This window comes from Bombina bombina, chromosome 6 (assembly GCF_027579735.1).
Source record: "Bombina bombina isolate aBomBom1 chromosome 6, aBomBom1.pri, whole genome shotgun sequence".
Classification (NCBI taxonomy): domain Eukaryota; kingdom Metazoa; phylum Chordata; class Amphibia; order Anura; family Bombinatoridae; genus Bombina; species Bombina bombina.
Genome location: NC_069504.1, coordinates 861,351,864 through 861,366,592, shown reverse-complemented (window position 1 = coordinate 861,366,592; position 14,729 = coordinate 861,351,864). Strand labels below are relative to the sequence as shown.

The following is a 14,729-nucleotide window of genomic DNA, read 5'->3' as shown; positions in this document are numbered from 1 at the left end:
TCTTTTTCAAATAAAGGTAGCAAGAGAACGAAGAAAAATTGATAATAGGAGTAAATCAGAAAGTTGCTTAAAATTGCATGCTCTTTATGAATCACTTTTTTATTTTTCAATAGCCAAACTCCATCTACCATTTTTTTTGTAAGGAGACAATCTGAGCTTTAGTTCACAGACAACAGGTCTAGCCACTGTCGAAGTTAGTAAAAAATGCATTGTTTTGCAGTTATCTGCAAAATACAATTAGGGATATGTATGCAGCAGAGTTAGCCTTGATAAGTCAGTATGGTGCATTTCAAATTCTGAGATTTAGAATATCTACAATTTCCACTAAACTACTTATAAGAGGGAAAAATAAATAAATAAAATATATTGCAAAGTTGTTTCATTATGTATAACTAAACATTGTATATAAAAAATCTTAAGGTGTTTACTGTCCCCTTTAAGCTATCACTGACATTATCATAACTTTTACTAGAAGCATTTTTTTTCTAAAAAAAAAAAATACATCTGTATTGCAAAAATACTCAAAATTGCAATGCACCCATGCATTTTTTAATTGTTACTATGTCCCTTTAAGACGTCTTTTTTAATCAAAACATATACTTTTTTTATTCAGTGAGTTCCAGAATGATTAATCAATCCATTATTTAGCAGTTCATAAAAAAATGTAATTTTCTTAACTAAATTATGCAGTTGGTGCTCACATTCAGACACTTTTTGAAATTGTATTATTCACATCTGCCAGAGAACGACTACATTTTTCAAACTTAATTAAGCCTATATTAATGTTATTGCAAAAAGTTCATAAAATATTTTACGTTACCTGTTATAAATTACTTTAAAGGGCCATGATGCTGACATGTTTAAACACTTGAAACTGATGCAGCATAGCTGTAAAAAGCTGACTAGAAAATATCACCTGAACATCTCTATGTAAAAAAGGAAGATATTTTACCTCAAAAATTCCTCAGTAGCCACCTCCCATTGTAAAGAGACTTTAAGCAGCCAGTCAGGATGCTTGTCCAAGGACAAGCTAGGGAGTGTGCATATGTCATGTGCAGGCACATTCATGTTATTTTCCTATTTAAGTAAGTTCAGTGAGATCACAGCAAAGGCAAAGCATTATCTTAGCACTGCTTATGCTTATTGTTTATTTTTTTTTCCAACTTAAAGATGGACAGCAGCGAAAGTATAACTATTTACACAGCACTTACTCTGGTGAGCTAAAGACATTTTTGAGGTAAAATATCTTTTCTTCTGTTAAGTGTGATCAGTCCACGGGTCATCATTACTTGTGGGATATTAACTGCTCCCCTACAGGAAGTGCAAGAGGATTCACCCAGCAGAGTTGCTATATAGCTCCTCCCCTCTACGTCACCTCCAGTCATTCTCTTGCACCCAACGACTAGATAGGATGTGTGAGAGGACTATGGTGATATATTTAGTTTTTATATCTTCAATCAAAAGTTTGTTATTTTATAATAGCACCGGAGTGTGTTATTCCTTCTCTGGTAGAATTTGAAGAAGAATCTACCTGAGTTTTTCTATGATTTTAGCCGGAGTAGTTAAGATCATATTGCTGTTTCTCGGCCATCTGAGGAGTGAGGTAAACTTCAGATCAGGGGACAGCAGGCAGATTAATCTGCAAAGAGGTATGTAGCAGTTTATTATTTTCTGACATGGAATTGATGAGAAAATCCTGCCATACCGTTATAATGTAAACTCAGCCTTGAATGCAGTAGATGTAGCTGATATCAGGCTGTCATGTATGTATATTTTACACTTCAGTTTTCTGGGAAATGGTACTTCTCTGGCTTTTAAACTGTATACATAGACTTAACCTATTTTGCAGGGACTTGCAATAGGTTTTAAATGACAATTAATTATTGAGATAAAATGTTTTTTTGCTGGCATGTAAAAACGTTTTTTTCTCTGAGGTACTGGGTGAAAAAATGTTTTGGGCACTTTTTTTCCACTTGGCAATAGTTTTGATTTAAATTAGAGCAGTTCACTGATCCCTCTCACTGTTATGTGTGTGGGGGAGGGGCCATTTTGGTGCTTTCACTATGCATCAGAAAAACTCAGTCAGAGGTTCATTTTCTTCCTGCATGATCCGGTTCATCTCTACAGAGTTCAGGGATCTCAAGAGTCTTTTTTGAGGGAAGTAATCATACAGCAGAGCTGTGCTGATTGTATTGACTGTGATATAAAAAACGTTTATTTGTGTATTTTTTTTCTGCTGCCTGGGTTAGTTATCATTTGCTGAGGGGAACAATCCTTTGCTAAAACTGTATATTCTGACAAAGATTGATGCTATAACTTAATTATTTTATCTGTTATAATATTTTTCTGTGCTTCTTAAAGGCACAGTTCGTTTTCATATTATTTGTAAATTACTTTGAAAAGTATTTCCAAGTTGCTGTTTATTTGCTAGTGTGTTAAACATGTCTGATTCAGAGGAAGATATCTGTGCTATATGTGTTAATGCCAAAGTGGAGCCCAATAGAAATTTATGTACTAAATGTATTGATGCTACTTTAAAAAATAGTCAATCTGTACAAATTGAACATATTTCACCAAACAACGAGGGGAGAGTTATGCCGACTAACTCGCCTCACGTGTCAGTACCTGCATCTCCCACTCAGGAGGTGCGTGATATTGTAGCGCCGAGTGCATCTGGGCGGCCATTACAAATCACATTACAAGATATGGCTACTGTTATGACTGAAGTTTTGGCTAAACTACCAGAACTAAGAGGTAAACATGATCACTCTGGGATGAGAACAGAGTGCGCTGATAATGCAAGGGCCATGTCTGATACTGCGTCACAGTTTGCAGAACATGAAGACGGAGAGCTTCATTCTGTGGGTGACGGTTCTGATCCAAATAAACTGGACTCAGACATTTCAAATTTTAAATTTAAGCTTGAGAACCTCCGTGTGTTACTAGGGGAGGTATTAGCGGCTCTGAATGATTGTAACACAGTTGCAATCCCAGAAAAAATGTGTAGGTTGGATAAATATTTTGCGGTACCGACGAGTACTGACGTTTTTCCTATACCTAAGAGACTTACTGACATTGTTACTAAGGAGTGGGATAGACCCGGTGTGCCTTTCTCACCCCCTCCTATATTCAGAAAAATGTTTCCAATAGACGCCGCCACACGGGACTTATGGCAAATGGTCCCTAAGGTGGAGGGAGCAGTTTCTACTTTAGCTAAGCGTACCACTATCCCAGTGGAGGATAGCTGTGCTTTTTCAGATCCAATGGATAAAAAATTAGAGGGTTACCTTAAGAAAATGTTTGTTCAACAAGGGTTTATATTGCAACCTCTTGCATGTATTGCGCCTGTCACGGCTGCAGCAGCATTTTGGTTTGAGTCTCTGGAAGAGACACTTCAATCATCCACACTAGATGACATCACACACAAACTTAAATTCCTTAAGTTAGCTAATTCATTTATTTCAGATGCCGTAGTACATTTAACTAAACTTGCGGCTAAAAATTCAGGATTCGCCATTCAGGCACGCAGAGCTCTGTGGCTAAAATCCTGGTCAGCTGATGTTACGTCTAAATCTAAATTGCTTAATATTCCTTTCAAAGGGGAGACCTTATTCGGGCCCGGCTTGAAAGAGATTATTGATGACATTACAGGAGGTAAAGGTCATGCCCTGCCTCAGGACAAGGCCAAAGCCAAGGCTAGACAGTCCAATTTTCGTTCCTTTCGTAATTTCAAAGCAGGAGCAGCATCAACTTCCTCTGCACCAAAACAGGAAGGAGCTGTTGCTCGCTACAGACAAGGCTGGAAACCTAACCAGTCCTGGAACAGGGGCAAACAGGCCAGAAAACCTGCTGCTGCCCCTAAGACAGCATGAATTGAGGGCCCCCGATCCGGGACCGGATCTAGTGGGGGGCAGACTTTCCCTCTTCGCCCAGGCTTGGGCAAGAGATGTTCAGGATCCCTGGGCGTTAGAGATCATATCTCAGGGATACCTTCTGGACTTCAAATCCTCTCCCCCAAGAGGGAGATTTCATCTGTCAAGGTTGTCAACAAACCTAACAAAGAAGGAAGCGTTTCTACGCTGCGTACAAGATCTTTTATTAATGGGAGTGATCCATCCAGTTCCGCGGTTGGAACAAGGACAAGGGTTTTACTCAAATCTGTTTGTAGTTCCCAAAAAAGAGGGAACCTTCAGGCCAATCTTGGATTTAAAGATCCTAAACAAATTCCTAAGAGTTCCATCGTTCAAGATGGAAACTATTCGAACAATTTTGCCCATGATCCAAGAGGGTCAGTACTTGACCACAGTGGATTTAAAGGATGCTTACCTTCACATACCGATTCACAGAAGTCATTACCGGTATCTAAGGTTTGCCTTTTTAGACAGGCATTACCAGTTTGTAGCTCTTCCATTCGGACTGGCTACGGCTCCAAGAATCTTCACAAAGGTTCTGGGCACTCTTCTGGCGGTACTAAGACCGCGAGGAATTTCAGTAGCTCCGTACTTAGACGACATACTGATACAAGCTTCAAGCTTTCAAACTGCCAAATCTCATACAGAGATAGTACTGGCATTTCTAAGGTCGCATGGATGGAAAGTGAACGAAGAGAAAAGTTCTCTCTTTCCACTCACAAGAGTTCCCTTCCTGGGGACTCTGATAGATTCTGTAGAAATGAAGATTTACCTGACAGAGGACAGGTTAACAAAACTTCAAAGTGCATGCCGTGTCCTTCATTCCATTCAAGAGACCAGAAATTCTCTTCTATGGTGGCTTTATCGGCCACATCTGTCCAGGGGAATGCCATTCAGCAGGCCAGACTGGTCAATTGTAACAACAGACGCCAGCCTACTAGGTTGGGGCGCTGTCTGGAATTCTCTGAAGGCTCAGGGACTATGGAATCAGGAGGAGAGTCTTCTTCCAATAAACATTCTGGAATTGAGAGCAGTCCTCAATGCTCTTCTGGCTTGGCCCCAGTTAGCAACTCGGGGGTTCATCAGGTTCCAGTCGGACAACATCACGACTGTAGCTTATATCAACCATCAGGGAGGGACAAGAAGCTCCCTAGCAATGATGTATCGAAGATAATTCGCTGGGCAGAGTCTCACTCTTGCCACCTGTCTGCAATCCACATCCCGGGAGTGGAGAACTGGGAGGCGGATTTCTTAAGTCGTCAGACTTTTCATCCGGGGGAGTGGGAACTTCATCCAGAGGTCTTTGCCCAAATACTTCGACGTTGGGGCAAACCAGAGATAGATCTCATGGCGTCTCGACAGAACGCCAAGCTTCCGCGCTACGGGTCCAGATCCAGGGATCCGGGAGCGGTCCTGATAGATGCCTTGACAGCACCATGGACCTTCAGGATGGCTCATGTGTTTCCACCTTTCCCGATGCTTCCTCGATTGATTGCCAGAATCAAACAGGAGAAAGCATCAGTGATTCTAATAGCGCCTGCATGACCACGCAGGACTTGGTATACAGATCTGGTGGACATGTCATTCTGTCCACCTTGGTCGTTACCTCTGAAACAGGACCTTCTGATTCAGGGTCCTTTCAAACATCAAAATCTAACTTCTCTGAAGCTGACTGCTTGGAAATTGAACGCTTGATCTTATCAAAGCGTGGTTTTTCTGAGTCAGTTATTGATACCTTAATACAGGCTAGGAAGCCTGTTACCAGAAAGATTTACCATAAAATATGGCGTAAATACCTATATTGGTGCGAATCCAAAGGTTACTCTTGGAGTAAGGTTAGGATTCCTAGGATATTGTCTTTTCTACAAGAAGGTTTAGAAAAGGGGTTATCCGCTAGTTCCTTAAAGGGACAGATCTCAGCTCTGTCCATTCTGTTACACAAGCGTCTGTCAGAAGTTCCAGACGTTCAGGCTTTTTGTCAGGCTTTGGCCAGGATTAAACCTGTGTTTAAAGCTGTGGCTCCACCATGGAGTTTAAACCTTGTTCTTAACGTTTTACAGGGTGTTCCGTTTGAACCCCTTCATTCCATTGATATAAAGTTGTTATCTTGGAAAGTTCTATTTTTAATGGCTATTTCCTCGGCTCGAAGAGTCTCTGAGTTATCAGCCTTACATTGTGATTCTCCTTATTTGATTTTTCACTCGGATAAGGTAGTTCTGCGTACTAAGCCTGGGTTCTTACCTAAGGTAGTCACTAACAGGAATATCAATCAGGAGATTGTTGTTCCATCCTTGTGCCCAAATCCTTTTTCGAGGAAGGAACGTCTTTTGCACAATCTGGATGTAGTTCGTGCCCTTAAATTTTATTTACAGGCAACTAAAGATTTTCGACAAACGTCTTCCCTGTTTGTCGTTTACTCTGGTCAGAGGAGAGGTCAAAAAGCTTCTGCTACCTCTCTCTCTTTTTGGCTTCGTAGCATAATTCGTTTAGCTTATGAGACTGCTGGACAGCAGCCTCCTGAAAGAATTACAGCTCATTCCACTAGAGCTGTGGCTTCCACTTGGGCCTTTAAGAATGAGGCCTCTGTTGAACAGATTTGCAAGGCTGCAACTTGGTCTTCGCTTCATACTTTTTCCAAATTTTACAAATTTGACACTTTTGCTTCCTCGGAGGCTATTTTTGGGAGAAAGGTTCTTCAGGCAGTGGTTCCTTCTGTATAAAGAGCCTGCCTATCCCTCCCGTCATCCGTGTACTTTTGCTTTGGTATTGGTATCCCACAAGTAATGATGACCCGTGGACTGATCACACTTAACAGAAGAAAACATAATTTATGCTTACCTGATAAATTCCTTTCTTCTGTAGTGTGATCAGTCCACGGCCCGCCCTGTTTTTTAAGGCAGGTAAATATTTTTTAAATTATACTCCAGTCACCACTACACCCTTGGCTTCTCCTTTCTCGTTGGTCCTTGGTCGAATGACTGGAGGTGACGTAGAGGGGAGGAGCTATATAGCAACTCTGCTGGGTGAATCCTCTTGCACTTCCTGTAGGGGAGCAGTTAATATCCCACAAGTAATGATGACCCGTGGACTGATCACACTACAGAAGAAAGGAATTTATCAGGTAAGCATAAATTATGTTTTTTACATAGAGATGCTCAAGTGATATTTTCTTGTCCGCTTTTTGCAGTTATTTCACACTTTCAAGTGATTATGGCCCTTTAAGTTTATACTGTTATAAAATGGTATCAGATATCAGAAGTGTGCATTTGAGCAAATGCAAAAAATAAATAAATCACTATTATTGCTTAATTTGCATTTATTTGAAAATGCAAAACAAGTGGCCACTTTAACAAGGGAGAAAACATCAACAAGCGAATAGCATATGGCACAAAAATTTAGTTGATTCTTTCATGTGGGTTACTAAAGTCAAAATTATATTTTCATAATTCCGATACAGCAATTTTGGAAAAAAAACTTTCAAATTTACTTCCATTGTCGATTTATGCTCAGTCTTTTTATATGCACACTTTCTGAGGCACCAGCTCCTACTGAGTATGTTCCTTTAAAACTTACTCTGTAGGCAGGAAAGGCTTCATGTTTACAGTTTCACATTATTCAATGGTGATTCAGCCATAAACTTGTCAGTTGAATAGATCCTGTGTTATCCAATAAGTATGTAAGCCGCACTTTTGTTTTTGACAATCCTTACACCATTATTAAAAGAATAAAATAAATATATTTTCTATGCTGCTGCTGCTGGCTTGTCGCAGTAGCACAAAGTTACTACTATAACTTAAGTTTAATCTGCACTGCTGCCCTAAAGGCCTTCCCTATAGGAAATAACAGAAACAAATTATTTTTGTTACAAACAAATTTGAAACAACGGTATGTAGGATGAAATTTAAATAAATAATTTTTTTATGTAATGAACGGTTTGTCTAAAACAAATGTTTTCTGTTCACGTCTTTTAGATATAATATTTAGCCCAATGTTACTTATTGTACTCAACACAAATCCCCATGTGCTATTCCTTTGCTGTGAAAGCATTTTTGGCTGGTAATTTGCTCATAATCCATATGCTGTTATCCCTTATAGTACATCTGCTATCATGGAGAGAGCCTCCATATAACTTCTTGGTGACAGCACATAAGTTGAATTACATGACAGTTGGTTTATTAATTAGGCATCCACTTGGAAAGTGCAGTTCGTGTTTTATTCCTTTTCTTGGTTTCGATAACTCGTCAAGTTATAGCAGTCAGCATTCTCCAGATACTTATTTGGATGGCGACTGGAAATTCCCCTCGGAACAATAAGTCTTTGAAGCGGTTCATGCCATCTATTTCTACCTAGGTTACAGCTTAAAAGGACACTGAACCCAATTTTTTTCTATCATGATTCAGATAGAACATGCAATTTTAAGCAACTTTCTAATTTACTCCTATTATCAAATTCTTTTCATTCTCTTGGTATCTTTATTTGAAATGCAAGAATGTAAGTTTAGATGCCGGCCCATTTTTGGTGAACAACCTGGGTTGTTCTTGCTGATTGGTGGGTAAATTCACCTACCAATGAACAAGTGCTTTCCATGGTTCTGAACCAAAAAAGTAGCTTAAATGCCTTCCTTTACAAATAAAGAAAGCAAGAGAACGAAGAAAAATTGATAATAGGAGTAAATTAGAAAGTTGTTTAAAATTGCATGCTCTATCTGAATCACGAAAGAATAAAATGTGGGTTCAGTGTCCCTTTAAGTCTCGTGTGTTTCTCTCATCACATTACGCTTAATCATGCACTAAGGAGCAGGCTACAAACTTTTTAGAAGCCAGACAAATTTGGTTGTAAATTGATATATGCATGATAATTCAAAAATTAGGAGCCAAAAGTAAATTCTGGGAGCCATGGTCCCCTAACAATTGGGCTTTGTCAAACCCTGTATGTATGATATATTTATGCAGCTGGTTCATATGCTGCGCTGTATTCCATGCCACTGTTCTGTATAATCAAGTTAATTTCTGCTGATTAATACAGCACCTGTACAACCTGCTGACTGAATGATATAGCTGACTGCTAATATTTTACTGCTGCAGATTGTCAGCACAGAATAGGTACTTCCTTGTTTGTATTTATATGTTTATTTTATGATTAAACTGCATTTGGCAGTGATATACCTGCTTTTGCAGTGTAGTCTGGGGCAGTATTTATCCCTGTTCCGGGTCATCTGTATATATCATCATCACATATAATTTATGCCTCTACCTAGTTTTCATGTGGCCTACATAGGGATAATACATATTCAATGGTTACTGTTAATGTATTGCACGGTTTTACTCCTCTTTATTTGGTGTTTTCACTGCATACATGTGATTTGGCCTTTCTTTTTTTCCTTCAAATTTATAACTATATTAGCGACACTGTACGAGCATAGTACATAATACGGAATATTTTGATAAAATTGTAAAGTTTTTTAAAAAATTTGTATGCTCTGTCTCAATCACAAAATAATTTTTTGGGGTTTTGTATCTCAGATATATAGAATTCTATTTATTGTGCTTTCACAAAAGAATATGAAGAAACTGATTTATTTGAAAGAACAAATTTCATTTTATGTACTTTTTACATTTATAGTAATATTTTTCATAAGTTTGATTAGGAGCGATAAAAGGGACACGAAACCCAAGTTTTTTTCTTTTATGATTCAGACAAATCATACCATTTTAAACAACTTTCCAATTTACTGCTATTGTCAAATTAGCTTCAATCTCTTGATATCCTTTGTTGAAGAAGAAATGCACTACTCGGATCTCAATAGCTTGCTCCCAGTAGTGCATTGCTGCTCCTACTTAGGTATGATTTTCTACAACTGATACCAAGAGAACAAAGCAACATTGATAATAGAAATAAATTAGAAAGTTGTTTAAAACTGCATGCTCTACCTGAATCACAAAAGTTTAATTTTGATTTTACTGTTCCTTTAAGTCTGATGAATCAAAGTTCTCTTATAGGGCTGTGACCTAAGACTTGATCACAGTGATATAAACAGAAGTATTCTATACTGTTGTTTCCTCTGTAGGATACAAACAGAAGGGAGCTATGTCTGCTTCTCTCTTTGCAGAACGGGGTTAGAAGTTGGGCCCCTTTGCTGCAAGGTGACACAGACAGGAAGAGGATATGAGTGAATCTTTGTTCTTACCTTCGGCTATTATACAATGCTAACACAGTGATACTTTCTTCTTCTGTTTCTCACAGTTGGAGAGTAAACGCGATGCCTTCTCTCCAGTTCTTCTTCAATTCTGCACTGATCCCAAAAATCCAATCACCGTGATCCGGGGCCTGGCGGGATCCCTGCGGCTTAGTGAGTTATTCTTTTGGGTCATATATAGGAATGAAATGTATTTCATTGTCAAGCATCCCCCCTTCTCCATATGCACATTAGCCCTGTTTTCACATAGACATTCTCCTCTTCTCCATTTATTATTTTTCCCACATTTATTACTCTCTCTTTCTCAACCTCCCTTAGATCTTGGTCTATTCTCCACTAAGACTCTAGTTGATGCAAATGGGGAACACACAGTTGAGGTCCGTACACAAGTCCAACAGCCATCTGATGAGAACTGGGATTCATCTGGAAGCCGCCAGATCTGGCACTGCGAAAGCAGCCGATCCCATACCACCATAGCCAAATACGCCCAATACCAGGCTTCCTCTTTTCAAGAGTCTCTGCAGGTAAGTTCTGCCTCTCTTCTCTTTCATATCCACATAGTCCCCTCTTCTTGTTTTGTTTGTTTATTGTTGTTTTTTTGTTTTCCTCCATCCTTTTCCTATTTAATTTTTCTCTTTAAGTGTGTTTGTGCATTGATTGTTTTTTGGTAATAAGCTCTGTTGGTGGATACTAACTCTCATCTACATGTTTTGAAAAAAGGGACCTATTTAAGGCAGAAATATCCTTATTTGGAAAAAAAAAGTCTTTATGTTCCCGTCTACTCTTGCTGCCCATTTTTTGTGTCCAAATCCATAAATCTTCTCGTTTTCCATGGTTATTTAATCTGCAGGAAGATAAGGACAGTGATGATGATTCTACAGAGCCCGACAGCACCACAGATAACTCAACACCCCCACCAAACCCCAGGTAACTTCTACACTCATTGCATTTGTTTCAACACTACCTGCTTTGGAACTAGTATTTATATAACTAACACTTTTCACTTTTACCTTCAGCACAAACCAGGAGCACAAAACACCACATATCATTAAATTTGGAACCAATATTGACCTTTCTGATCCCAAAAGGTAAGAGTCTCACCTAACTCTTTCACCATAATATCATTTTTTTGGGGGGAAAGGCCATACCATTTGATATGAAGAGGGGAGATGGAATATATTTACTAATAAGGATTTAACATTTGATTATTTTATTTAAAGGGACATTTAAATTATTTTTGTGTGTGAAGTTTATTTTAGCAAATGAACTCCTGCACTAATAAAGCATGTTGCAGAGTTAATATTCTGGATACTGTAGGATACATTCCAGTTTCTCTGGGTTAGTGGAAAAACAACGCACTTTTGTGTTATAGGAAGATAAATAATGAAAAAGTATAGCAAATCTCTATTTATATGGGGTTTTCTTTAACATTTTATTGGGAATTAATTTTTTACATTTTTATTTGATTGCTTGACCCAGGTGGAAACCTCAACTGCAGGAGTTACTGAAGTTACCTTCTTTTATGCGTGTTACATCCAATGGGAACATGCTAAGCCATGTGGGACATACTATCCTTGGCATGAACACTGTTCAGCTTTACATGAAGGTCCCTGGCAGCCGGACTCCAGGTAAACAGCAATAGCTGTAATCATGTAGTTCTAACCATCTTTTATATTTATTAATATTTAAGCAGTTTTTCTCATTGAAACCACCACCCATTGAAATGGGTTGAGCTTGCATGGACAGCAGATACCATTATCTTATCACTCTCTATAAGCATACCTATGTTAGCTGTCCCAATATACCCAAAGTCATCCTTATCACTTCTTGTATACACAATGGACAATACTTGAGAGCAAGAGAGAAAGTGAAAGTGGACACTTTTGTACTTATCTCTCCAAACACCCCCCCACACCCAAACAGTGCACACACGGAATGCATTTTCTTCTTAAATGGAAAGAGTCCACAGCTGCATTCATTACTTTTGGGAAATAAGAACCTGGTCACCAGGAGGAGGCAAAGACAACCCAGCCAAAGGCTTAAATACTACTCCCACTCCTCTCATCCCCCAGTCATTCTTTGTCTTTCATCAAAGGAGGTTGGCAGAGAAGTGTCAGAATTTTTGTTTTTTTGTCTCTTATGGAGGGTAGTACTCTTCAGCATGGGACAGGAGTTTTAAGTAGTCCTGTCAGTCTCTTAGTGAGGGCTTGGATGAAAGTTAGAGTCCGGAGGTGCAGGGAGAGTCTTTCTGTGAAACCATCCCGACTCAGATTAACAGCTCCTCAAGCAACCAGTGTTGTCTAACTTCGCTCCGCTGCCTGCTTTCTTCTCTCAAGTACATGGCGGATGCGATGCTACTATCCGTCACACTTGAAAGGCCGTGTTCATGTTCCACGGCGTAGATTCCGGTAACATCGTTTCATTTTACTTTATTCATCAATGTACTGTAATGTGAATGTTTTCCCGAGAGGCTACCACCTTGCGGGTCTAACTTATCATAAGGGTCTCAGTGATTCTCTTGTAGTATCTTGTAATCGAGGGTTAATTTCTCCTGGGGGGGGGGTTGTTGAACAGGGGGGTTTATAATCATGTTTGTTATGTGATTCAACCTGCTTATGTGTGATATTTATGGGCTCGTGGTTTGGAACATTGAGGCTTTTGGAACTGACGCAGCCTTTTGGTTGGGCACGCTTTTATGGACTGTAGGGTTCACCTTGTGTTCGGGCGTGGTTCTGTTCCGTTTTCCATTTCCGCATTCCCGACCATGTGGCGAAGGAAATTTTCTAGTCTGGTCATAGGAGGTGGTGAGTGCCTCAGCCATTGGGGTTGTCAGGTGCCGTTTTTGTTTTTACTACTTTAGTTCATATTTATATATCCTCTATCCAGTTATGGAGGATTCTGAGACTGTGCTAATTTCAGATTCAGTTACGGAGGACTCTGATACTGAGACCATTTTGATTTCAGATTCTTGGAGAGGGACTCTACAGTTCCCCGCGGGTGTAACTGTCCCTGAGTGTTGTGCCTTTCGTTACAGGATTGCGCGCCTTTGCGTATTGCTCAGACAGTTTTTCCGTTATTGAATTACCCTATCGTTACCAGATACAGGGATTTTCAGTCTGCTAATTCGAGTGGTGCACCTCATTAGATATGTGGGATGAAGTAATCTCCCGATTGTCATTTGTTTGAGATCTTTCCCAGTTTTAAAAGATAGGGCTCCGTTTGGCTGGTCCTGCGGGTAGGCCTCTGTCTTTTTGGCGTTAACCTCCCGGTTGCCTTATATTTTATTTATATGGGATGTCTTTTATTTGTTTTTGTTTCCTTTGGGAACCTTCTGGGATTGATACTCTTTATTACTTCCTCGGAAGTTGTTTTGGACATGTTAGTCCTATGTTAAAAATGTCTGTTTTCTGTTTTTTCCCCTATGAGGGAAAGTTTATGCAGCTTGCCGGTTAGGACCCTAGGTGCAGGCTGGTCCTGTCGGGTTTGTTCGGTCTTGCCGCTGTCCAGACACATGGCGCTGTTCTGCTCAGCTGGTTCGGTAGAAGTGCCGAGTGCTCAGGTTATCATTGTTTTTCATGTTCAACTTAGCATTCGAGAGGACCTGTGGGTCTGTGAGGTGGGAAGGATTGTTTCAGTCCTTTTATCCTTCAGTCATAGATGGCCGTGCAGGGCAGTTTTCTGCTGCGTCACTCTGACATCTGATTTCATCCTAACTTAGAGTTTTCCTCCCCATGTGGTAGAGGGTTAGAGGGCTTAATGCCCCTTACCAAAGTTGAGTGGTTTGGCCTTCATTTTTAGGCCTATCGATTTGTCCTTTTGGGCTTGATCCAACAGCTTGTACAGGATTGCTGTCTAGCAAGCGGAAGGTTTGCAGTTTGAAACCAGTTGCAGCTCTTGACACCTTGCAGGTGTACGCGTCAGCTGTTTGTAGTGTATCTAGATGCAGCACTTACTCTTAGACGTGTACTGTATGTCTGAGTTATGAGACTTTTGTCTCTGGGTGAGTTGGATCTCCTTTTAGGGATCTGTGTTCCTGGGTGATAGTTGTTCCCTGCGGGGACTGGTTTAGCTCAGGGTTTTCCGGAGCTGGGTAGGCTTAGTGCCTTTCTCTTCCTTGTGTCCTCTGCTTGTGCAGAGGTGATAGGGAGACTAGTCCTGCTTGTAGGATTTTTTTGACCTCGAGGTATCCCTTGGTTGTCCTGAGGCTCTGAGAAGTATCTTCATACGACTTCTAGCCTTGCTCCACGGAGCGTTGGACTTTAGTTAGGGGTGGTTCCTTCCTTTGGTCGGGGCTTTCGAGTTCTTCTCGCTATCTGGATTCTCTGGATATGCATCCATACCCTTGTGTCTGGCTTTTTGGCCAGTTGGGGTGTTTAGTTCTAGGGTTAGGTTTGCCTGAACTATTAGGTGCCCGGACCTGTTTTTCTCCCTGAGATTTCCGGTTGCTGAAGCTTCGCTTGGCCTTTTTCCTGACCCAGTCTTGGGTGGTTTGGGAATCTTGGATCTCAGGGCTGGTCGAGGTGTTCCACGTTAGTGGGAACTTGGGCTATGTCCTTGCTCCATCTACCTAACCTGGTCATGGTTGGCCAGGTTTTTGGCATATTTTTTACTCTTTGCCACAG

At 40.2% G+C, this 14,729-nt stretch overlaps 1 protein-coding gene across 7 annotated transcripts in view; it reads left to right on the top strand.

Moving 5' to 3' along the window:
• The window catches only part of KDM6B (lysine demethylase 6B), a 459,620-nt gene that overhangs the window by 415,387 nt on the left and 29,504 nt on the right, over positions 1 to 14,729 (top strand). For all 7 annotated transcript variants that reach the window (XM_053718307.1, XM_053718310.1, XM_053718306.1 and 4 more), the window contains 5 exons: positions 10,155 to 10,260; positions 10,426 to 10,631; positions 10,958 to 11,034; positions 11,124 to 11,195; positions 11,587 to 11,735. In XM_053718307.1, coding sequence (XP_053574282.1) covers positions 10,155 to 10,260; positions 10,426 to 10,631; positions 10,958 to 11,034; positions 11,124 to 11,195; positions 11,587 to 11,735 — 610 coding nt within the window. The remainder of the gene's footprint in view (positions 1 to 10,154; positions 10,261 to 10,425; positions 10,632 to 10,957; positions 11,035 to 11,123; positions 11,196 to 11,586; positions 11,736 to 14,729) is intronic.